This window comes from Sus scrofa, chromosome 8, assembly GCF_000003025.6.
Source record: "Sus scrofa isolate TJ Tabasco breed Duroc chromosome 8, Sscrofa11.1, whole genome shotgun sequence".
NCBI lineage: Eukaryota > Metazoa > Chordata > Mammalia > Artiodactyla > Suidae > Sus > Sus scrofa.
In genome coordinates, this window is record NC_010450.4 from 71,650,356 (window position 1) to 71,676,381 (window position 26,026).

Here is a 26,026-nt window from a genome sequence, read left to right on the forward strand (position 1 = left end):
ATAAGTAGAAAGACTTATCCTTCTATTATTATGATATTATGGCTGGAACTTGGCCTCTGCTCACTGGTGCCAAACAGAAAGGCAGAGACAGAGTTTTGGGCAAAGGAGTAAAAATAGCCTTAATGCTTTGCCAGGGAAAGAGGAGTCACAGCAGGCTTATGCCTTAAAGACTGTGCCCCCCTTAGGAGAGATTGGGAAGTTATAGTTTTGGAAGTGAAAAATAGGGCCGTAGATAAGGATCAGAGGAGAGGCAAGCTTGCATTGTTTTCAAAGCTGGTCTGGTGGTCTTCTTTCCAGAATAAAGAATGCTTCATTGACATCTTCCATTTGTTGGGGGTTTTAGTTCTACAGAAGAACTCACGGATATATTTATCGATATTCCTTGAGGAGGGACCAGGACCCTGCCACAAGGCTGCACTATTGTTTCTTTCTCTCTCTCTTTTTGTCATTTTAGGGCCATACTTGCAGCATGTGGAAGTTTCTGGGGTGGGGGTCCAATTGGAGCTGCAGCTGCCAGCCTATACCACAGTCATAGCAATGCCAAATCTGTGCCCTTTCTGTGAGCTACACCACAGCTCATGGCAGCACCAGATCCTTAACCTACTGAACAAGGCCAGGGATTGAACCTGCGTCCTCCTGGTTGCTAGTCGGGTTACTGCTGAGCCACATCAGAAATTCCTGCACTGTTGTCTCTTGACTGCTCCTCCCTGGTCTCTGCATCTCCTCCCTTCCCTGATTAGCAACTGTTTGAACCTGCCCTTTGGAACTCAGGGAAGGTCATGGAGCCTAAGCTTGGTCCCTAAAACAAGAAATGGAAGATGCAGAAAGGTTTGTGTGCCAAGGAGCCCCACAGAGCCCTGTTCGGTATCAATGTTAAAGAATACACAGGGGATAAATAAACAAGTCAGTTGGGACAGGAAGTAATCTCCATAAGAGTTTATTAGTATCACTTATTTAAGAGAATTTTGAGGGGAGTTCCCGTCATGGCACGGGGGAAACAAATCCAACTAAATGTGAGGTTTTGGGTTCACTCCCTGGCCTTGCTCAGTGGGTTAAGGATCCTGCATTGCTGTGAGCTGTGGTGTAGGTTGCAGACTCGGCTTGGATCTGATATTGCTGTGGCTTTGGTGTAGGCAGGCAGCTACAGCTCTGTTTAGACCCCTAGCCTGGGAACCTCCAGGTTCCAATATGCCCAAGTTTCCTTGTGGGCCCCCATCCCCAAACACACATCTGCTTTCTGTCATCATAGATAAGTTTGCACTTGTAGAAACTTTATACAAATGGAACTATGCAGTATCTATTCTTTTGTGTCACTTATAGTTATTTTAAAATCCACCCATGTTGTCTGTATCAATAGTTCACCTCTTTTATTTCTGAGTAGTATTGATCTCAGAGAGACAGCAGTGAGTGACAGCTTGGAGCAAGCTCTTAATTTTCTGCTTAGAAATAGAACCTGGACAGCCTGGGTGAAAACCAGGAGTCCTAGCCACTAGACCAGCTAGAGGCTAGAAGAAGAATTGCCCTGATCCTTGCCCCTGTTGAAAGTAAAAATATTTCAAGGAGGCAAACAGTGTAAAAACAGGTATAAAGTTTATTATTAGAGTCATAGTACAACATGTGGGAGAGCACACAAATAGTTTAAGTCAGAGGCAAAGCTGTAATGCACACCCTGAAGAGGGGTGCAGGTAAGGGCTTCCCCCTGAGTGAGGAGCGTGCCAGGCAGGCAGTTTAACTCCCTCATATAGGACAGTTCTTCCAGGTCTTTGTTTACCTTGGACCAAGTATCTTGTTTTATTTCTCACACTTACTGGACATAGAACCCTCCCCAATATGCATGCACATGTTTTGACAAAGATGGATTCCAGAGTAAAGGGTTCTGGGACAGCGTCAGGACTTATTATGGCCTGGCGCTCCCACACTTTTTGACCCCTAGGAGTCTTACTGCGCACATGTAATTGGGGGAGATGGCCTTGACCCCAGGAGTGATTGATATGGTCTCTTATCTTTCTACTCCAGCAGAGCTCAGCTCCTGCAATTAACTTTCTCCTTGAGGTGGCAAAGAGAAGAAAGGCCCAATTTACTCAGCCTAACAAGTCCCAGCTATTCTCAGCCCAAGAACCCATCTACCTCCTGCCTCAGTATTTCATCATATGGATGTGCTAGAATTTATTTATTCATTCACCTGTTGTTAACTCTTTGGGTTGTTTCCAGTTTGGGGCTATCAATATTCATGTTTGAGTCTTTTTATGGACATATGTTTTCTTTTCTGTTGGTAAATACCTGTGAGTAGTGAGGCTAGATCATATGATAGGTTTATATTTAACTTTTTAAGAAATGCTAGTTAATCTTTCCTTCTACCATTCCACTGAAAATTCTTTTTATCAAGATCAGCAGCAATCACCTTGATGTTGCTAAGTCCAATGGTCAGTTTACATTCTTTATCTTAACTGCAACGTTTGATATAGTTGGTCTCTCCTTCCTTCTAGAAATATATTTGGTAATTGGTCTTTATTTATTTATTATTTTCTTTTTAGGGCCACACCCTTGGCATATGGAAGTTCCCAGGCTAGGGGTCTAATCAGAGCTGTAAGCTCTTGGCCTACACCACAGCCACAGCAATGCCAGATCTGAGCCGTGTCTGTGACCTACACCACAGCTCATGGCAACACCGGATCCTTAACCTGCTGAGCGAGGCCAGGGATTGAACCCCAAACCTCACTATTCCCAGTCAGATTCATTTCCCTGTGCCACTTCAGGAACTCTGGCAATTGGCTTTTAAATGCTGTCTCTTCAGCAGTGCTTGTTGTGGCTCAGTGGTAATGAACCTAACTAGGATTGATGGGGATGTGGGTTTGATTCTGATTCTACTCCTAGCCTGGGGAACTTCCATATGCCGCAGGTGCCACCCTAAAACGAAAAATAAAAAATGAAAAAAAGTCTCTCTTCTTCTTCATTTGCCTCCACGCCTTTATTGTTGGCCACAGAGATCCTTAAATGGATTGAGTTACTCCTCTAGCTTCTTGCTTCACTCAGATTTAAAGCAAAAGTCCTTCAGGGACATAAAGGATCATATAAAACCTGATCCCACATTACCTCTCTGGGCCCCTTTCCCATCATGCTCCCCTCTGCCCGCTCTGCCCAAGAAAAATGGCCTCTGCGCCGCCTTCAATGTGTCAGACCTCTGGGCCTTCCTACGTTCCGTTTCCTCTGTCCTAAGCACCACACACCTTGTTCCCTCACTCTCAGTTCTTTGCTCTCATGCCATCTTATCAGGGAGGCTTTCCCTGACCTCTCATGCTGCCTCCCACCCCACGCTCCCTTTGCCTGTTTTATTTTCCTTCATAGCTCTTACAATCTCTGGCATATTATGTATTTACTAGCTTAATTGTTTATTGCCAGTCTTTCTACACTGACTGTGTGTTTAATAAGGATGTTGTGGGGTTTTTCCTTTTTCTTTTTAGGGCCACCTCTTTGGCATGTGGAGGTTCCCAGGCTAGGGGTGGAATGGGAGCTGTAGCCGCCGGCCTACACCACAGCTCATGGCAACGCCAGATCCTTAACCCGCTGAGTGAGGCCAGGAATAGAACCTGCGTCCTCATGGATGCTAGTCAGGTTCATTTCATGCCGAGCCACAACGGGAACTGCAGGATTTTGTTTTGTTCACTGCTCTATCATCCATACTTGGAGCAATGCATGGCCCATAGTAGGTAATCACTTAATACTTGTTGACAGAATGAATAAATAATTTCTAGTCTTCCAATTCTTCAATCATGTGATTTATTAAAATAAGAACTTAAAATATCTTAGATGTCCATAGACTAAATTTATCTCAAAATCAGGGAATGACTAATATGTAGATTCCGGTTATTGTCTTTCTTGTTAGAAACCAATGATCCTGACTGACTATACTCGGAAAAGCCAGGCACGTGTCAGTCCTTTTCTAATTAAAATGTTTTTTAAATTGTTAGATTAGCCACTGGAGGGAGCTCCTGCTTTTCTTTTTAGCAAGAAAATTACACCATTTGACAAAATCACTACATTCAAACTCAACAGGAAACATATCAGAAAGAAATTTGAATTCTTTTCCTATTTTCATTAGTTCATTTAATTTTTTATTGTTCTTTCTTTTTCCTCCTCTCTTTCCAGCTTTATTGTGAGTTTTACCTCACAATATCTTTATCACAATGTCCATCTCTCCTTTCCTCCTGGTGGATGGTGGGACTACTGGGGTGGCCTTTGGACAAATCTCTGAACCCCGCTTGACATGGACTAGTCACCATCTTTCTTTGATCTTTTTCTCTTAAACCACAGCAGCCAATTTTTATTAATGTCAAAACCAGCTTTTTTTTTTTTTTTTTTTAATCTTCTATGTGGTTACACTTAAACCTCAAAGCATGATAACATTTCACTTGGCCTTCTTCTTCTTCTTCTTCTTCTTCTTCTTCTTCTTCTTCTTCTTTTTCTTTTTAGGGCTGCGCCTGCAGGATGTATGGAAGTTCCCAGGTTCGGGGTCAAATTGGAGCTGCAGCTGCTGGCCTATACCACAGCCACAGCAATGCCAGAGCCGAGCTGTATCTTCAAACTACGCTGTAGCTTGTGGCAATGCCAGATCCTTAATCCACTGAGAGGCTGGGGCTCAAACCCACATCCTCATGGGATCTGTGTCAGATTCTTAACCTGTTGAGCCACAATTGGAACTCCTCTGTTGGCTTTGAAAGAATGATTTTATGAATAGAAAGCTCCCTTGTAAGTAGACCACTACACATTGTATCACTATTTAATCTCATAATGGATGGCAAACAATGCTTACTTTTAACCTTATGCTAGATGTCTTGGGTATGCCAGCTGAACCTGGTGCTGTTCACTGCCTTATTCTATAAAAACCTGTTACTGCTGAATTAATTTAGACAGTATAAGACTATTAATGTGAACTGAAATTGGATATTTTTCTCTTTCTTGGTCTTTTTTTAAGGCTATACCCATGGCATATGGAAGTTCCCAGGCTATGGGTCGAATTGGAGCTGCATCTGCCAGCCTACATCACAGCCACAGCAACACAGGATCCAAGCCATGTCTTCGACCTACACCACAACTCATGGCAACGCCAGATCCTTAACCCACTGGGCCAGGGATCAAACCCACATCCTCATGGATACTAGTCAGGTTTGTTACCACTTAGCCGCAATGGGAACTCCAAATTTGGATGTTTCTGGTTTTCACTGTTATAGAAACCCATCATGGGGCCCAAGATCTCCTAATACCACCATGTAATTTTTCCATTTCATGGGAAATAGAATAGGCTGTAGATAGCATTTTTAAAAATTGTAGGGAGTCCTCCAATTTATATCTCATCTCAAAATAATCTAAGACCAGAGAGGTGGGCTTCCCACAGTATGGCAGTCCTAAACCAGATCCCCATGTCAGTTTCTCTTAAAGTATAAATATATTTAGGAGTTCACATTGTGGCTCAGTGGGAACAAATCTGACAAGAATCCATGAGGACGCAGGTTCGATCCCTGGCCTCACTCAGTGGGTTAAGTATCCGGCATTGCCGCGTGAGCTGTTGGTGTAGGTCACAGACGCAGCTGGAATCCCTTGTTGCTGTGGCTATGGTGTAGGCTGGCAGCTACAGCTTGGATTCTATCCCTAGCCTGGACCCTCCATAGCCTGGAGTAAAGGGAGCATCATTGTACAAAGTGGCCAGATTAAGCCATCAGGTGTCCATTAAGCAAAAGTGACTGCATACAGGGCCAAACACTGAAAAGGGATGATGTTTGGGGAGCCCTTTGAGAAACCTCAGAGATCATAGTCTCTCACGCTTGTTTTCAGATGAAGAAGCTGTGAGACTTGCTGAGGCTACACAGCCCATGAGTGGCACCAGAAATATCCTCCAGTCTTTAGATTTTGAGGTTCTTGGTTGTCCTTCCATCTGCAATGTTTCTCCCATGTTTGAAGTCTGTATTTGGGGATATGGGAGATAATAATAAAGATAACAGCAGCTAATACTACTGCTTAAAGTAAAATGTTGTTTGTAACCTGTGTTATTTGGGTTCTTTGGGATGCAGGCTCTGAGACAGAGTCAGATGCACAAGAAGTTTATAGTGGGAAACTTGATCAAAATAAAAGTAGGGAGGAAGAAGATAGGCAGAGGGCTGCCTCAGGAAATGGGGAGTGGAGGGAGGGGGGGGGGGGGAGGGGTGCATAAAAAAAAAAAAAAAAAAAAAAAAAAAAAAAAAAAAAAAAAAAAAAAAAAAAAAAAAAAAAAAAAAAAAAAAGAAGAATGGCAGAGGCTGCCTCAGAATGGGATGCAGTTCTAAGTTTTAATCAGCCCGGTGGGGACCTCCTAGTGAAAGCCTGCCCATCAGGGGAGTCCTTCCCTGGGGTGAAATGACCAGGCCTCAGTATTCCTTCAGTCAACATGGACTCAGCCCAAAATCTGAGGTAGTCCAAGGTGATGCAGCTGGAGGGGGGCAGCTCACTGCCCTCCCTGCAGCTCAACAAGTTTTTTGCAGAGGTTGATCCAGGCAGCACACCTCTGTGGCTGCCATATAACCGTGGCCCCCAAGTTCTGTTTTTCTGGAGTCTCCAATATCCAAATGAAATGACATTAGACCCCTAGCCAGGGAACCCCCATATGCTGCAGGTGTGGCCCTAAAAAGACAAAAGACAAAAAAAAAAAAAAAAAAAAAAAAAAAGAAAAAAGAAAAAAAAGGAGTTCCCGTCCTGGCGCAGTAGAAATGAATCTGACTAGGAACCATGAGGTTGCAGGTTCGATCTCTGGCCTCTCTCAGTGGGTTAAGGATCCAGTGTTGCCATGAGCTGTGGTGTAGGTCGCAGACATAGCTCAGATCTGGCGTTGCTGTGGCTGTGGTGCAGGCCGGCAGCAACAGCTCCAACTTGACCCCTAGCCTGGGAACCTCTATATGCTGCAGGTGTGGGCCTAAAAAGACAAAAGACAAAAAACAAAAAACAAACAAACAAAAAAACCCCACAAATAAAATGGCTTAAGCCCCTCTTCCACAAATTATGAGAAGTCTAAGATCTCTCTCAATATTTTCAAACTCCCCAGGCAGGCTTGCGTTTAAAACTGAATGTTACCCAGTGGTGTTTTAAAGCAGGTCATCCCACCACAGGAAATTTCTCACTGGTCTTCTGTACTTTTACCCTAACATGCTCTCATTTGTACAGCTGCGCTCCCATCCCTTTCTGCCTCTGCCTCTCTCTTTTCTTTTTTTATGGCCTCACCCAAGGCATATGGAAATTCCTGGGTCAGGGATTGAATCTGAGCTTCAGCTGTGACCTATACCCCAGCTGCGGCAATGTTGGATCTTTAACCCACCGCACAAGGCTAGGGATGGAACCTGAGCCTCCAAAATGACCTGAGGCAGTGGGATTCTTAACCCACTGCACCACAGCAAGAACTCCTTCTGCCTTTCTTTGCTGTTCTAGGACTCCCAGTACTCTCCCTAGCTACCAGAGGTGATTTCTATTTCGTTATTATTTGGGGAAATTTAGCTTGCTTTTTCGTTAACTTTCATTCCATAAAAAGCCCCATCCAGCCTGCGGCTAATTAAAGGCTCCAAACAAGAGACATCTGCATTGAAATACCTTCTGCCGCTTTTAAAAGTGTAGGAGTGATTACCGGCATTTCTGTTTTTAAGTAGCAATAATTTTTCTACTCTGTTATACGATTTACTTTGAAATTTCTCCTCTCACAGTTATAAATTTTGATGTTAGGTCCTCTTTCTGGAGGAAGTTCAGGTTGCCTACTCTTGATGGTTATGGAAAGCTGATGGTAGGTGGCTGGGCCTCCTTGGTCCTACGATTTATGCAAAAGACAGAGGTCAAAGCCTTTTTCCCTGAAGATGGAGATATCAGAAACTTTTTCCTGTTTTTGTTTTTAAGAAAAATGAATCGTTTACGAAAACAGCCAACTGCAAACAGTAAAGTGAAGTATTCTAGTTAAAGGATGAGATTTTAAATTTCGTATGGCAAACTTCTAAAGAAAGCAAATAATTACGTATAATTTGACACCTTTCCCTCTAATCGTTTACCGTTTTGCCCCAGTTCACAATCTTATTCAGAGGTAGATTTGATTGCTCATTTGTGATTTACTTACTTCCTTAAAACGTAGGGTCAAAAACCCTCCTGGGAACTTTAAATTGACTTGGTATCAAAATGCCTCAAGTGATCTCTCAGCCACTGTGACTACCTAGGAACTAATTAACTTCTTTTTTAAATTAAATTTTATTTTATTTAAGAATGATTGAACTATAGTTCATTTACAAGGTTGTGATGATTCCTGCTGTACAACAAAGTGATACTGTCATATGTATACACATACCCGTTCTTTTTCAGATCCTCTTCCCGTATAGGTTATCACAGAATATAGAGTTCCCTGTGCTATATAGATCCTCATTGACCATCCATTCCACATACAATGGTGTACATAGGCCAATCCCAAACCCCCAGTGCATCTCTTCTTCCCCACCTTTCCCCTTTGGGGACCATAATTTTGTTTTCAAGTTCTGCGAGTCTGTTTTTGTTTTGTATATGAGTTCATTCATATCCTTTTTCAGATTCAACTTCTTATCAGTAGAAGGTTGTTTGTTCTCCCTTCTCACCTAATGTCACCCCCTATACTGGCCAAAAGAAAAAGTGACAGTACCCTAAAGCAACTCCAATTGTAACCTCTCTCTTCATCTTCCTTTGTAATAAGGAAACAACTTCCCATTTTCCTGAGAGGGATAAAGAACCCTCAAATACTTTCCACCTAATTAACTGGCATTTCAATTTAAAAGTGTAGCTCACAGATGAAATATTTTTACTGATGACCACTTGCTCTAATATGTAAACTTTGGCTACCAACTGATTGCTGGTATAGCAAAATTATTTAAATTTTAAGTCAGAGAACAATTCCTAATAAAGTCACTTTACAACAGGGTAGTCACAGGGGGAGGACTTCAGTGTGACCAGGAGCATTCTGGGATGGAGTTATGGAAAAACAAGCCTTGCATCATAGGTGGGAATCAGATAGATGGGGGGAGGGGAGGAGGTGAATAAAAGAGCATGGGCCAAGCTGAAAGCTGAAGTGAGCATGGTAAATTTAGATGACTGTAATAAGAGTAATTCAGATTGAGTTGAAAAGGTCATGGAAGAAAATTTAGGGTAAAGCCTATGTCAATCAATGGAAAAATACACATTCAGTGCTTCCTAAGTGCCAGGCCCTGCCATAGGCACTATAGGTGCAGTGGTGTAGAGGACAGTGTTTTCTGTAGTCAAGAAACTTCAGTTAGGGAGTTCCTGTTGTAGTTCAGTGGTAAGGAACTTACTAGTATCCATGAGGACACAGGTTTGATCCCTGGCCTAGATCCGGCATTGCAGATCTTTCTTTTTCTTAAAAAGAAAAAAAAAAGAAATTTAAAGTATTGTTTGTGGTGGGGCAGGAGACAGGAAATGACTACGTAAATTTTTCTTTTTTTTTTTTTTTTTTTTAGGGCCGCCCTTGCAGCACATGGAAATATGGAAGGTCCCAGGCTAGGGGTCAAATCGGAGCTGTAGCTGCTGGCCACAGCCACAGCCACAGCAACGGGGAGTCTGAGCCACCTCTTTGACCTACACCACAGATCATGGCAATGCGGGATTCTTAACCCACTGAGCAAGGCCAGGAATGGAACTTGCATCCTCACAGGTACTAATCGGGTTTGTTTCTACTGAGCCACAACAGAACTCCAAGTTACTAGATTTTTTAAATCGTGTGCCTTCTAGGTAAAATTAGAATAGACATTCCCTGTATGAATGTTTTAATGTTTTTTTTTAAAGGAGCAAAATTTGTATTTATTTATTTACCACTTATATAATGATTTTTATTTTTTTCCATTGTAGCTGGTTTACAGTGTTCTGTCAATTTTCTACTGTACAGCATGGTGACCCAGTTACACATACATGTGTACATTCTTTTTTCTCACATTATCATGCTCCATCATAAGTGACCAGACATAGTTTCCAGTGCTACACAGAGGATCTCATTGCTAATCCATTCCAAAGTCTTTTAAAAAATTCCTCTAAGAAATTCATATGGAAAATAATACTAATAATGCAAACATAAACTAACAAAAGATTAAAACATAAAACAATCAAGGAAATAAAAGATGTTTTAATCTTTTGTTAGTTTATGTTTGCTTTATTAGAATTATTTTCTTTCTTTTCTTTTTTTTTTTTTTTTTTTGTCTTTTTGTCTTTTCTAGGGCAACTCCCATGGCACACAGAGGTTCCCAGGCTAGGGGTCGAATCAGGGCTGTACCCGCCGGCCTACGCCAGAGACACAGCAAGGCAGGATCCGAGCCGCATCTGCAGCCTACACCACAGCTCACGGCAACACCAGATCCTTACCCACTGAGCAAGGCCAGGGATCGAACCTGCAACCTCATGGTTCCTAGTTGGATTCATTAACCACTGAGCCACGACGGGAACTCCTATTAGTATTATTTTCCCATGAATTTTTAGAGGAATTTTTTTTTAAAGCCACTTCCTCATTTTCTCGAGATCGGTTTAGCAGTCTATTTTATAATCCTCATAATCCTGGTTCTAGTCTAGAGTTAGCCATGGAGGACTGTGCCCAATAAGGGCAACCCATCGTCTCAAAGTGCAGAAAGTGATGGACTGAGGGCACGTGTCACTCCCTCCCAGTGTGGAAGTTTCAGTTTATCCATGGAAATTCAGTAAGTGACACAGGATCACTAGACAAATGCATTGAGCAAAACCACCAGTATTGCTGACTTCAGATTTATAGTAAATCTTCAGTTTTTCTTATTTTTCAGACAAAAGTATGTTGTAAATACTTGCATTTCATCTGCCCCATAGGGTGCACACCCCACTTTGGGAAGTACTACAACAGAGAGGGTCTGGGAAAAGGATGGCTATTTCACTAAGGGTGATAAGGGAAGAAGACTGAAGTGACATTTAAGTGGAAACTCAAATGATGAGGCAGGACAGCTGTACAAAGAGTGCTTCGGGCACAGGTGTATCAGTGAGGAAGCACAGTCACTCTGAATAGTATGGGAATAAAGGATTTACTACAGGAATCAGAAGTTACACAGGTGAGGGAGGATCTTGGGAAATGAAAGTCTGGAAGGTGAGACATGGAATTGGAGAGATTCACAGATCAAGCCTTCAGAAGTACTGGTACAGTTGTACACGTAAGAGCTTGTAAGAAAAATCCAAGAAGCTGAGCCTGTCCAGCTGCCAAAATGGGACTGCTAGGCGTCTGTGGGAAGCTGTTGCTTCTGTATAACTACTGTCTTTCTGGGTCCACTTGCGAGTATCTGGTGGAGGGCCTGTGACCATGGTTGTCAGAAGGCCAGCAGTGGTGAAGACAAGGTGAGCTGGGAGGAGAGAGAGGGCAAGGTGGGATCCACTGGATTCACTGGTTATATCCCATCAGGAGTAATGGTCATGCCTGCACTTCTGTCTTGCACGTCTCACACATGTGCCTCTTTGGCTAACTCGAACCTAGACCCTTACAAAGAAGGGGATTCTGGGAAACAGAGCTCCCAGCATAACCAAGTTAATGTATCTCAACCCAACAGGGAACAGCATGTGCAAAGGCCCGAGAAGGAAATGAACTCTGTGTGCTTGAGGGTTAGAAAGAGGGTGAGGCTGAGGCTCAGGAAGTGATGGGGAAGGTGGAGGGAGCACAGCCTGGAAGTAGGCAGAGCCTAACTCATGTGGGTCTGGGCAGGCCTTGGATTGCTTGACTTAATCCTAAACCACAGGATTTTTTTTTTTTTTTTTGTCTTTGTCTTTTAAGGGCCACACCCGTGGCATATGGAGGTTCCCAGGCTAGGGGTCTAATCGGAGCGATAGCTGCTGGCCTATGCTGGAGCCACAGCAATGCAGGATCCAAGCTGGTCTATGACCTACACTGCTCAAGGCAAAACCGGATCCTTAACCCACTGAGCAAGGCCAGGGATTGAGCCCATGACCTCATGGTTCCTAGTCGGATTCATTAACCACTGAGCCACAATGGGAACTCTGGTAAACTACAGGATTTTAAGTAACGTGGTGGTATTCTGTGAGTTCTGCTTTGAAAGGGTCATTCTAGCTATTACGAATGGGAAAGAAGCAAGAGAAAAGTTGAGAAAAAAACAGTAGCAGAGAAAAGAGGAAGTTATTGAGGTGGCCTAAGAAAGAGACAATGATGGCCTAGACTATGGGTCTAAAAATACACACACAGAGAACTGGTGGTCAGGTGGGCTTTTGGTCTCTTTTCTCCAGCCTATTTCTTCAGTCCTGGAAACACCGCTCTGTGTGTATGAGATATGAAACACCCTCTGTTGAGAAGAAAGGGCAGCAGAGGTAAATGGTCAGGGGAGGTTGGGACTGACACTGAGGACTTTCTAGGCACCAAGCTCTATGCTGGGCCTGGTCCTCACAACAATCCCTGGGAAGGAACCTTGAGGCACAGGGGGGTTAAAAAGTATACCTGAACCAAGTTCATACTGCTTGTAAGTGGTAGGCTTCTGATCTTAACCTACCTATCTCAGAACCCAGAATCTTAGTTCTTTCTACAGAATCCTGCTGGGTCTCAGGTTAAGGCCCTACCTTGTCACATCCACCATAAGCAGCTGCTACCTGCCCAAATCTCACATCTGTCTGTCCTCTCAAGAGCCTCAAATGTACAAGTCTTGGGTCTCTGTCCATTCCCAATATTAGAGACTCCACACTGCATAATACCTCCAGGCCAAGTTTCCTGGACTCTGAAATAACTTATCCTATGTCTGGGTCGCTGTAACTACTTAGACTTTATAATATTTAAACATGTATGGTTCTAGGATATGGAAAAGAGGACATTTTTGGTCTCCTAGGTATATTTCTTATTGGAATAGCATTGCCTTTGAGGATTAGGAAATAAATTGCATTCCCCACATAACTCTTGTAAGTCAGTTGTCAAATTATCAGTAGCATTTTTTTCTGTCTCCAAAGAACCCTTTAAAGGGCTCCCATGTCTTTATTTCAATTATACCTTATCTGAGATGAAAGCAAATGAATAAGGACATGAATAAGCAAATGAGTAAGAATGGCTGTTAAATATGCAATAGATGAGGTACTTGTTCAAGACATTAAAAAATCAAGACTTGTTTTCTGATCAGTGGTCCATTTACTGACAGCATTGTCTTTTAGCAAAGAAAATATTTCAAAGTACAGGGTATATATGCTAATACAGCTTTGAACCTAATAATTATTTGCTTAGAGACTATACATATATGTATAAATGATGAATGATTATCATGTTTTTATATGTCATAGTTACTTAGTCAAAACATGTAGTCTTTGGCTTTAGTTGTACACTGTCCACTTTATCTGTGAAATGCAAGCGTCACAGATTCTCAAATTAGGAAACATTTAGATTTTTCAGGGGAGTTACATGGAAGGAACTAAAGATCTTCATAACCAGATAAAATGCTGTTGGGATCACCATGGGCAGCCCTGTAAGGAGTGACAAAATTTGGGAAAGACATTCTGGCCAACGACACCTTCCCTTCAACAGTTCTCCGAACTTGCAGAGGCTAAGGGCACCAACCACACTTCCAATGACAGGATTTACTGCTTCCTCTAGCTCTTGATAACTTAACACCCCCTCTCCTCAAGGGTGCTGGTGTGGTAATCAATAATCATGCTATTTTACAAAATCTGAAACAAGTTAAACCAACAATGAAATTCATATTTACCCAACATGTGTTTTCAAAAGGATCTTGGTGGCCTTCTTGTCAGGTCATAGAAAACTGAGGCTTGTCAGGAAGGGTACTGAAGGAATTTTTGTACTCTGCGGGAAAAGCTGAGATACTGGTTGATCCCTTCCCATTCTAAGGCTCCATGAATCTAGGTAGTGTGTATATTCAGTGAAAACAGTTTAGAATTTCCATAAGTGATTTGAACATTTCCTTCTTATCTGCTGGAGAGGCCAAGTAAACATCCTGTCCTAATAAAACAAGGATGTTGCATCACCTCACGTCCCTGAAGTGATAATAGCCTGAAGATAGTGAGTAAAAGATGTTACCAGGGGTTAGACAATTTGGAGTAGCCAGTAAATAGCCAGCTCCTGCTCCGAGGAGATGATCTGGTTGCTCTCCTACCTGCAGCAACTGCAGTGAAGAAATGATGCCAAACCCAGTTCCACAGTATATTAGGCATGATGGCAGATTCAGGGAAATAAACTCTGGCCCTGCCCTCAAGGAGCTGACAATCTTGTTAGAGAGATAAAACACACACAAAATAATTAGGAAACAAGGAAGTGTTCATCTATATGGCACTGAATATAAGTGAAATAGGAGTTTTAAAATGATCCAAGTATCTAGAAGGTTCTATTTAAGAGGGAGGATAAAATTAAGCCTTGAAGTGATCAAGTGAGGCTGAGTGAAGAGAAGGGGCATATCCGTGAGGTGCTGGGGGAAGTGGGAGGAAGCAGTTGACCCAGGCGAGTGAGAGCACGACCTGTGTGGTAGAAGGGGCAGGCACTGCATTGCCATAGGATGGCGAGGAACTGGCCTGACTAAGGCAGAAGGGACCAAAGACTGATGTGGTCAGCCTGGAAAGGCAAGATGGGGTCACATGGCCTCAAAACCAGACAGAAGGTTCAGAAGGCCAAGAGCTAGTGCTCTCCAGAGGCGGCCCCCAGAAAGAGCTAACATGAACCTCTCAGAAATGTTGTATGTGAGACCCACAGGCTGAAATGAATACAGATGCTGATGGCCATGGCAGCTTGGCGAGGTCCAGCTCAATTCCAAACTACCTGGCTTACCAGCACGCTGCCAGGCTGGGGGCTGTTGACCTGTATCTAAAGATGGTCTCTGGAGGCTGCAGTGTGTGGCCTGGAAAGCCCATGGCTGCTCTCCCAGGCAGCTGTTGGGTGGGATGTGTTTGTGAGGATGTCTGCCCAGGTGTGGGCGTTACTAGGACTGTAGCTAAAGCATGATGAAATCCAGTTGGTTGGAGATGGAAGAACAAAGACAAACTATAGCTTCTAAACATTCTTCATACTGGGATTTTAAAAGCAACCTTCTAGCTTGAATTACTCTGACATAATAATGCTTTATTTTTTTCTAGTCAAATCAATAAGCTTATGCATTAAGATGCCCTCCCCTTTTGGAATTATTTCAGGGTGGTTAAAGATAAGCTTTTTAACACAGAATACTTGTTGGTAACATGGTCCCTCATGTCATCTTCTTTTGATCAGGACGTTGAGATTTTTTAACTTTTCGAACTTTCTTGGTTTTTGGATGTTTTTTCCCTTTCTTTTGCTTTTTCTTTAGGCTGACCTGTGAGAAGAGGTCACAGAAAAAAAGAAAAAAAGAGTAATGTATCTCATTCCTACCATTTTTCCTTCCTTATATTATATTTGGACTCTCTAGACTGTGATCTTTCTTTGTCCTCAGAACCAGTTTAAAGTTGCTTCACTCTCAAAGGGGCTCCTTTTGATTCTCTTGGCTTTGCTCACTTTGATGAGGAGACAACAGCCTTCTACCTGGTTGCTTCTGTCCATTCCCTGAGCTTTTTACCAACCTCACTCCAACATGATCCATTCTCCCAACTACAGCTTTCTGAGGTTGGTACTATTATCATTTACTTTTTACAGCTGAGGAGACTGACGCTTGGAGAGGGTGACTCACCCAAAGTGGTAGTTTGTATATGGCAGAACCACTAGTCCATCTGACTCTGGAGGCCACACTTTCAACTACAGACTCTACAGCCCTCTTCTTCTTTTTTTTTTTTCTTCTTTGTCTTTTTCCAGGGCCAAACCCAAGGCATATGGAAGCTCCCAGGCTAGGGGTCCAATCGGAGCCGCGTCTGCGACCTACATCACAGCCACAGCAACGCCGGATCCTTAAACTGTTGAGCAAGGCAGGGATCGAACCCGCAACCTCATGGTTCCTAGTCGGATTCATCAACCACTGAGCCATGGCGGGAACTCCTCTACAGCCCTCTTCAAACTCAACTCCCTAGCATATCACATAGGATTCTTCCTGCTTCATTTTAGTCTACTTTTCTACCTCAGTCCCTTCATTGCCCACACACAAGCTGCAGCCACATTCTCAAGGCTCCCTGAGCACAGCAAGCTCTCTCATGATCTAGTCTTTTTTTTTTTTTTTTTTTTTGCATGTTGTCCTTATGCTCCTGGTAAATTACTTATCTTTCAAGACCCAAATCAAATGTCACCTGATATTTGTCTTCCTTAATATTTTCTCCCTGTTCCCCCCCACAATGGCAAAGTTCATTACTCCTTCTATTATCTTGAAGTTTCTTGTACACATCTTTATTTTATATTTCTCACACTATATTGTAACCAATTGTTAGCATATTTTCTACAGCAGGAAAGACTTTAACTTATTGCTTTTCTATCTTCGGGGTGTACCATTCAATTCCATACACACTTACTGCACTGGATGAGAAAGACAAGCTCCCTACTCTTATGGAACACAGACTCTAGTGGGAGAGAGAGATAAGTGATACTATAAGCAGGAATACAATTATACCACAACTGATGACATCATTTTGGGAACAAAACAGGAGCATGATAACACGAATGAAAAATCCTTAAGTTAATTTCTAAAAGAAAGAAAAATGTTTTCCTCTTTTCACCAACCTGTTTCTCCCACTCTTTAATCAATTTTTTCACATCTGGTGAATCTGGGTTTAGACATGTTTGATCCCCATTCTTCATTGTAGCACTGCCAAAGAAATAGCAACAAGATATATTTTTTAAATAATTTAAATGCTTCATCTTACCCACAGAATTCAATTCCCCTTTAAAACATATTTATGTCATCACTATAAGTATCTGAGACTTCCAGTCTTTTTTCTGCTTTTTCATTTTCTAAGTGAATGAGGGGACTTAATGAATTTCTAGGATAGCACATATCCCTAAATTTTTAAAAATCCAACTGATATATGCAATGGGAGAATCTTCAATCTAAAGATAATATCAGTTCTGTTGTGCTAGAAGTGGCTCTTTATGTTTAAGAGAAAACATAAAATAGGTAAGTTGCCAATATATCTACTTTTTTTTCAAAAACAATGAAAATCAGCATAAAATTTTGCTAAATTTTCCAATGAAACAACTTAAAACATAATAAAATATTTTGCTAAGATAAGATTAACAGACCAGTTGAATTTTTTTATTAATTCTCCAGAAATAATTTAAATAATTTTTTTCTTTAATTTCTATATAATCTAAGAATAAGCTTATTCATTCCATATATCATCCTTGATTTGGGTTTTAAAAAACTTAAAATATGCACCTCTTTTAATCTAGCAGTTCTAATCTCTAGAAAGGTATTACTAATAGGGAAGAATTATAGACAAAATGTTGCCACCATAACAGTTTGTTTCCATAGCAAAACACTGGAAATAACACCACATTTAGGCATTGGTCATATAGATTATGTACCTCCATATGATAGAATAAAATTTGGCCATTAAAAAAACATGATATTATTAGAAAATATGATATTATTATAGAAGATTACTGACATGAGGAAATGTTCATGATATAGTGTTAATGAAAAAGCAGATTACAAAACAGTATATAGTGTATCACTTTATTTTTGTATATATATATTACGGACATAGATGTGTGTATATAAATTTTGTAACTATATGTGCACACACAAAGCAAATGAAAGAGATTAGGAAGACATATATATAGAGATAGACAGAGATTTATTTATTTATTTATCTATTTTGTCTTTTGTCTTTTGTCTTTTTAGGGCCACACCTGCAGCATATGGAGGTTCCCAGGCTAGGGGTCTAATCAGAGTTGCTGCCACCGGCTCACACCACAGCCACAGCCACAGCCACGCCAGATCTGAGCCGTGTCTGTGACCTACACCATGGCTCATGGCAATGCTGGATCCTTAACTCACTGAGTGAGGCCAGAAATCAAACCCACAACTTCATGGTTCCTAGTCAGATTTATTTCTGCTGCGCCATGATGGGAACTCTTAGGAAGACTATATATCAAGAGATTAATAGTATTTACACTAGATGTAGGCTTATAAACAACTTTTAATTTCTTCTTAATGAAGAGTTACCTGCATTAAACATTTTCTTCAGTGAACATGTAATACTTTGGTAATATATCATCCTTGGGTCCTAATCTCTACCAGAAATAACTTGTTTTAGAAGAAAAAAAGAAGTAGACCAGATTTATGGAGAGGGAACCATCTGCATTTTAAGTGTCTAAATGGACCAGCATTCTGAGGGTGAGGATCACACTAAATTTAATGCTGGAGCATGTGTGTTGGATGAATTGTTACTTACATGACTTCCATTTTCTCACAAGAAGGGCTTGGGGCGAATTGTTTAAGATCCCTTAAGGATTTTAAATGGATCATCCTTTGGCTGGTGTTGATGCAGGAACAACGTCCATTCCTCATTAGTAGGGTTCCTAAGGGAAAAAGAGGGGAGAAAACATTGGTGTAGAGCAATATCTTAATTCAGATGATCCACCAAAATGATACATTTGACTTACGATTATTACTAAGTGTCTGTTAATTATTACTGCAAGATTTTGAAGTAGCTGTTATCTCCATTTTATAGATAAAGAAAGTAAGATTCAGAGAAATTAAGACCAAAGTCGTAGCACTGGGAACTCTGTCTAGTCACTTATGATGGAACATGTAATGTGAGAAAAAAGAATGTATACATTTAGGTGTAACTGGGTCACCATGCTGTACAGTAGAAAAAATATATACATATAAATAAATGATTAAAAAAAAAGGTGAGGGTTAAATAAAAAGAAAGAAAAAAAAAAGAAAAAAGAAAAAACCCCACAGCGAATCTCATACATTAAAAAAAAAAAGAAAAAGAAAAAAGAAACAAAGTTGTTCAGCTTTTGGGAGGACAGGTACAGGGTATCAGCTCAGGTCTCTTTTGAGTCCAAAGGTGTTACTCTAAACTATCATATTTTACAACCTTAGGAAAAGAGATTTTCATAATGTTCAATAAATGCCTACTCCAGGTCAGACACACATAACTCACTCATGTTCACTATGCAGACCATAATTTCTTGAGCAACTCTCACAGCCATTTTTTAAAATCTGACTTTAGTGAAATGGAGTCGATGTTGGTTTTGACAAAAAGCTCCACTTATAACAACGAATTACTACCAACCTGATCCTCCCTACTGTCTTGTTTTTCAGTAGTGCTTTGAACTTTTGAAAACGCTTTAAAACACACTAGCATTCCTTAATTCTTCCATTTATTCAACATGTACTTACTCAATGCTACTATATGCCACACACTGTGTAGTAGCTAGAAAAAGCTGAACTATAAAATCTCTATTTTACAGTTGAGGAAACTGAAACCTAGAAAAGTTCACTAATTTTCCCCAAATAACAAAGGTAGTAAGTAAACAGACTAAGGACAACCTCTCTGATTACTGGATCCTTATTTGGTTAACCACAGACATACTATCAAGAAAGTCTATCAAGGTAACAAAATTAATTTAGGAGACAAAGTCTTCATCTCATTATCACCCAGTTCAACAAACATTTATCAAATACTTACTACATGCCAGAAATTCACACATCTAGACTGAGAAGACTTGTAGTTGACTTGGCAGGTCCAATATATGAACTTTGGATAATTGACCACAAATGGCTCATATCACTTTCTGATGCATGCAAAGCAATCACCTTTACTGGGCAAATTCAGAAGCTTTTATAGCAATTCACATCTCTGACTTTAGTAACTTAATGTAACTCAGAATCCCTTACCTTGAACTCCAATCAGAGTCAGGAAGATGATACCCAAAAGCAAGGCAACACTGCTTTTCTTCATAGTGGTAGAACAGTGTCACTTCTGTAGGTGTTCCACTGAGTCACTCTGTATTGGATTTCAAGCCTGAGAAATTCTTTAGAAAACATGCTCTTGGATATCCTATTTATTTAGGAACTCTATTTCCCTCCTAAAATCTGATTGGCTGGTGTTAGCTGATCCAGCTAAACTGAACACGAACTTAACTGCTCTAGGGGAAACCCTACTCTCTGATCCAAGGGAATTTCTGCATGCTTTATTCCTTCCTTTCCATTTCACATAAACGGGGTGTTTATAATAAGAGATGTGAAACCATCATCACTGGCAGCCTTTAGCACACTTACAGCTGCTCACCTGGATGAAGAATAAGTTATATAATGAATATAAAAACTTCATATAACAAGGGTTGGAGATGTGGTTTCCAGATGGGAAATATTAAAGTCCAGATAAGCAAAATATTCTTCACTTTTTTTTTTTTTACTGCTTATTGAATAGCCTCATGTATAGTATATGGCCATATTTATTTTTTCTTATATTGCCTACCCAACAATCTTAAACAATCAAAATACATTAAAAGGCACTTTAATTTTCTACTGTGGTAAGCTCATTTTGTTTTTATGTCACTGCTGCTATAGCTTATTATTTTTTTTAGTGGTTAAATTAGTTAGAATAAAGGATTAGTTGAAAATAGACAGTTGGTACTACACAAAACTTAATAACGTCTATGTATGGAAGAAAATAATCAACAGAATGAAAAAGCAACCTATAGAATGGGAGAAAATAATTGTAAATCATATCTCTGATAAGGAGTTAATGCATATACAAAGAACTTCTACAACAACTACAAAGCCCAAATAACCTGATTAAAAAATGAGCAGACTTAAATAGACATTTCTCTAAAGAAGATATACATACAAATGGCCAATAAGCACATGAGAAAAGCTCAGCCTCACTAAACATTCAGGAAGTACAAATCAAAACCACCATGAGATAATCACCTCATATGCACCAGGATGCCACCAGAAAAACAACAACAATAGAAAATAACAAGTGTTGGTGAGGATATGTAAAAATTGGAACCCTGCTGCACTGCTGGGAATGTAAAATGATTCAGCCATTATGGAAAACAATATAGAGATTCCTCCAAAAATTAAAAATAGAATTACCATATAACCCAACAACCCCACTTCTGGGAATATGTTCAAAAGAACTTAAAGCAGGATCTCAAAGAGATATTTGCACACCAGTGTTCATCACAGCATTAGTCAAAACAGCGAAGAAGTGAAGCAACCCAAATGTCCATTGACAGATGAATGGGTAAAGAAAATGTGGTATATACATGCAATGTGATATTAGGCAGCCTTAAAAAAGAAGGAAATCTTGTCACACGCTACAACATGGGAGAACCTTGAGAATTTTATCCTCAGAGAAATAAACCAGTCACAAAAGGACAAATAATCTTAGAAGTACCTAAAGTCAAATCTTAGAAACAGAAAGTAAAAAGGTGGTTGCCAGTTTCCACTGTGGCTCGGCAGTATGGAACCTGACTAGTATCCGTGAGGATGTGGGTTCCATCCCTGGCCTCGCTCTGTGGGTTGAGGATCTAGTGTTGCTGTGGCTGTGGTGCAGGCCGGAAGCTGCAGCTCAGATTCGATCCCTAACCTGAAAACTTCCATTTGCCACAGGTGTGGCCCTAAAGAAAGAAAGAAAAAAAGAAAGGTGGTTCCCAAGGGCTCAGGGAAAGGGTGAGATGAAGTAAACCTTTCGTGGGTTTAGAGATTAGTGTTGCAGGATGAAAAAGTTCTAGAGCTCTGTTGTACAATGGTGTGAATGTACTTAACACTACTGAACTGTACATTTTAGAAATGCTTAAAATGGTAAATGTGATGCTACATGTTTTTTACCACAATAAAATAAAAAAGGGAATAAGGAGTATGTAATGAAAATCTAAATTAGTAGTGGCTGACTGGATAGAAGTGTATTTCTCCCTGACAGAGGCAGGTGGACTAGGATTTTACCTTGGTTCTGAGGTCTCCATTGCTGTCTTCATGCACATGGCCAAAAGGGGCTTGCTTCCATGTCCACTTGACAAGTACAGGATGGTGGGAGGGCAGAAAAAGGGTTTTCCCCCCCTTTTTTCACCTATCACTTTCCATTTCCTCCCATGGGCCAGAACTTCACATGGCCACAACTAGCTGCACGGAAAGTTAAGAAATGTGATCTTTATTCTGATGACCCACTAAAACTTGGAGGTTCTATTACTGTAGAACAATGTTTCTCAACCTCTTTTTTTTTTTTTTCATCATTGTTTCTCCTGAGATAGAGTCAAATTTAAATTAACATAAATCTAAATTAAATTTCTCCTTAAAGAGAAAAACTAAATAGAAATAAGATTTTGTTGGCTAGGGTTGAACTTTGGTGGGCCATAAGTCACTGTGATATCTAAGATTTTTTTAGCCCCACAAGAACCAATTTTTGTCCCCTTAAAGGCATTCCCCCCCACCCCCCGAGAAAGCATACTGTAGAGTAAGGGGGGAACAGACATTACCATTTTCTGTTGCTTGATGCACATTTGGGACTGGTTTCTAGATGGATTATTAACGTTTAAATATATTATTACAGAATTTTTTTTTGGGGGGGACCACACCTGTGGCATATGGAGGTTCCCAGGCTAGGGGTTGAATTGGAGCTACAGCTGTTGGCCTATGCCACAGCCACGGCAACTCAGGATCTTTAACCCACTGAGCCAGGCCAGGGATGAAACCCACATCCTCATGGATACTAGTCGGGATCATTTCTGCTGAGACACAATGGGAACTCCCAGAATTATTTTTGAAGAAAACTTGTGGTGACCTTTGATAGAGCTATTCATTTGGTTATGTTTAATTTTGGTAATGACTGTGACCATGGCTTGGGTAGAGCTGGGTTCAGGTCCCAGCTTTGTTACTTAATGTCTGTGTGCCAATTACTTTTGTAAGCCTTAATTCCCTCAGCTGAAAAAACTATTACTGACCCAACAGGTTGGTGAAATTAACGGCAATAAGTGTGTCAACTGCACTACAGAGCTAGCGGCCATTTTTTTTTTCCTAGTAAAGAAAGGAAGATAAAGACCAAGGCCCACAATGGTCTTCCCCTGCCCACCTTTCAAATCTCTTGTATAACTCTCTGCTCCATCACCCTCGCCTCCCTCAATTCCTCAGAGGGGCAACGCTCCTTCCCATCATGCTGTTCCCTGCCTAGAGTGCTGTGCCTGCTTTGTCTTCCTCCCCTACTCCTTAGTATCTTACCCACCGTAGATTCCAGCTTGGCATGTCCCCTGGGAAGGCTTCCCTGACCCCTAGACCTGGTCAGGTCCTCCACCAGGTGATTTCATGTCCTCGTTCAAACAACGTCCAAGGCAATGTTAGGTTAGCTGCAATCTATGGTTAATATCTCCTTCTGCCACTAGAACAGGGAAAGCTTGTGAGAGTCCACGCGGGAGCGCAATGCCAGCACAACGCCAGGCACTCAGCACACGTGCACAAGAGAGGGAACTAAAGCGCCCGGGCTCACTCCACACTGCGCATGCGAGGCTCTGCCTGCTTCTTCCAGGGAGCGCGCACTGCGCCTGCCCAGCCAGCCCGCTTCCAGAACGTTCAGTGGGGAGGCTGCAGTCGCCGCTAGAGCATCTCTCGTAGTGCTTGGCCCTGTTGGGTGAGTCCGCTGCCTGTGCTGATCCGGCTGAGAAGCACGTCCAGGAGAAAGGTAGTGGCCGCGAGCCTCGGGATCTTTCCTCTCGGTCCCGTGTGTGTCCCCGTCCCCCACCTCCCCACCCGAGGGGTCGCGAATGAGGTTGAGGGAGCGTTGGCCTCGGACGGGCCTGGGAGTCTGGGCGGACGAAGGCCGCCGCCGGGTGAGGCCTAGGAGGGTCGTTCGCCTTTGGGCCGCGGTCACAGGGCAGAGGCCTTCTGGACCCGAGGAGAAGGTGTTGGGGTCAGTTAGGACTTCCTTGAGGCTCAGTCTTTTTTTTTTTTGGAAGTAGCTGACTTTCTCTGGTTACCCGGGGTCCCGCTGGAGGCCCGGCCAGGGGCTGGATTCTCTGGGCTTTGAGCCTCGCGGAGCAGGTGAGGCCTGTGGGCGGGAAGGGCCGCCGCCCGCGCCGCAGGGCCTTGCTCACTCGGTTCCCAGGCCTCCTTTTGGAAATTGTCCTGAAAACTCGGGAGGGAAAACACACTTCTGACTGAACCCCCCCCCACCCCGAGGTGGCGTTTATGGCTACATAGGGCATTTAGGAGAAACAGAAACCCGAGGAGGGGACATTGCGGGCGGTTCTCACGGCCCTGGGAAGGGAGCCAAGGCTTATCGGCCCCATCAAAACCAAGAGTTAATTCCCAATTTCCTTTTGAATGGAGTTTTTAACCTCATTTGCCTCGCAAAAAACCCCCAGTTCCTGTCCCCGAGGAACCAAATGCTGATGTCACCCTCCCAAGCAGAACAGGGTTCAGTTTTCACATGTGCTTGCCCACCAACCCCCTCTGTCTGGCTGTGGAGCCGGTGCTGGGCTATTTACTTATATACACAGAGTGACCCGCCGCCGTGAAAATCTGAGTCTTCCCTTTTATTTTCAAAGGGGAAATAATTTTCTCTCATAGTGAAACTCCCCAGGCCCGTTTGAATTTCTTGCAGTGTGGACTTCCCCTCTTCTCAGCAGCTCTTGCTGTTTGTTATTAAAGGACGCTGACTTGAAAAGGGGGTATTTCTTGAAAGTCTCAGAAGCCCCTAGTGAGCTCCTAATTTTTCTTCTTTCCTCTTTTCTCCCCATGCAGGGAGTTGTTCCTTCTTTCCAAAATATTATAGTATGGGAAGTTGCCTTCAAGCCCACTTGTTGTTGTTTTTATGGGGGGGGGGCGGTTCATGTCTTGTCTGCATCTCAGGGAACGAAGAGAAAGGAACACGTTCTTCCTTTATTGATCTAAGTATCTAGCCTCCCCGTTTTTATCTTTTATCAAAGGTTTACGGACTGGATTAAATCTGTGAATAAACTGTCCTGAGAGGGAATGTCAGTACATCATTTAAAGAACAGCTGCAGTTGAAAGCTGGCAGTAACACAACATTTTTTGCTCTATGACTTTTGGCGAGTCAGCTTATAGTCTGATAAAATGTAATCACGGTTATTAAGAAGCTGCTGCCTCACTTGAGAAAATCTTATCCCGGAAAGGAAGAAAATATTTTTGTTTAAAATGTTGATATATATTTAAAGTGATTTACATTAAGATTGTTTATCTCAATAACTTTGCAAGAAACAAAATCCATGTTCTCGAAGCCTTTCATTTACTGTTTATCATTCATTATTTCATTCATCAAGCTTTTGTTTTAATCATTCTTGGACACAGATATGAACAATAATTTCTGCCCTTGAAGAGCTCACAGTTTAGTGGGAGAAAGCTGCATGTAAATGAACAATTATTGTAGAAGAAGTGGTGTGATAAAGGATTGTACGTAGTTATTGGAGGTGCAGAGAAGGTCACAACTCTGGCCAGTGGCCTCAGACACAGCTGTTAGAATTAAGTCTGGAATGGAGGTGGTTGGAATTAGTTACTAGGAGAAGATGAGGCAGGGAGGCATTCTGAGCAGGAGGCATAAAAAAGTATGCTAAGTTTTAGAAACTGCAAGAACTTTGATAAGGGTGAAGGGTAGAGTGATAATGGGGGCTAGTGAGAAATGAAACTAGAAACGTAGTAGGAGCCAGAGAATCAAGGGCCTTCTCAATCCCTGTGTGGTGGGGAGACATTGAAGGATTTTACTCAAGGGAATGACACGAGCACATTCAACCCACATATTCACGTATGTCTACATCTGACTTTTGTCACTAAACAATATCATTTAATTTATCTTAACATGTGCACACATATCCTGGTATTTATGTAGTTTATATATTTAAAAAATGGTTCTTTATATTTGTAGTCTGTTTATTCTCAGTGCTGGGCATTGTAGTTGTTGTATTTCAGAAATACCGCTCATATCCTCTTATTTTTTTCAGAGGTTTCACCTTCTTGTGATATTTTCCTTCTTTGGAAGTTTAGAGACAAAGATTAAAACATTTTTATCTTTTTTGTAACATTTTAACAGTTTACTTGTCAGAAAGATTAGGCTAATTTTGTAATGCCTTCATCAGTATGCAGATGTCCCAGTTTCCCAATCTTTTTGTCATTTGTATTTTCTTTTGTTTACT

At 41.6% G+C, this 26,026-nt stretch overlaps 2 protein-coding genes across 2 annotated transcripts in view; one reads left to right on the forward strand and one right to left on the reverse strand.

The window, feature by feature from the left end:
- Positions 15,186-19,881, reverse strand: CXCL9 (C-X-C motif chemokine ligand 9). The gene is made up of 4 exons (NM_001114289.2): positions 19,776-19,881; positions 18,319-18,445; positions 16,643-16,727; positions 15,186-15,317 (listed from the first exon to the last, which is right to left on the reverse strand). Exons 1-4 carry the CDS (start codon positions 19,837-19,839, stop codon positions 15,213-15,215), a joined length of 381 nt encoding a protein of 126 aa, NP_001107761.2. The 5' UTR covers positions 19,840-19,881; the 3' UTR covers positions 15,186-15,212.
- Positions 23,444-26,026, forward strand: part of ART3 (ADP-ribosyltransferase 3) — a 121,534-nt gene continuing 118,951 nt past the window's right edge. The window contains exon 1 of the mRNA NM_001244205.1: positions 23,444-23,559. The gene's annotated coding sequence lies outside the window, so the exon portion shown is untranslated. The remainder of the gene's footprint in view (positions 23,560-26,026) is intronic.

What these genes read in the sequence shown, in the direction of transcription:
- CXCL9 (NM_001114289.2), bottom strand. Translation starts at nt 19,839, where the DNA reads ATGAAGAAAAGCAGTGTTGCCTTGCTTTTGGGTATCATCTTCCTGACT. An exon ending in GACTCTGATTGGAGTTCAAG is followed by an intron (nt 18,446 to 19,775) that starts GTAAGGGATTCT and finishes TTTTTCCCTTAG; the next exon opens with GAACCCTACTAATGAGGAAT. An exon ending in TGTGAGAAAATGGAAGTCAT is followed by an intron (nt 16,728 to 18,318) that starts GTAAGTAACAAT and finishes TTTCTTTGGCAG; the next exon opens with TGCTACAATGAAGAATGGGG.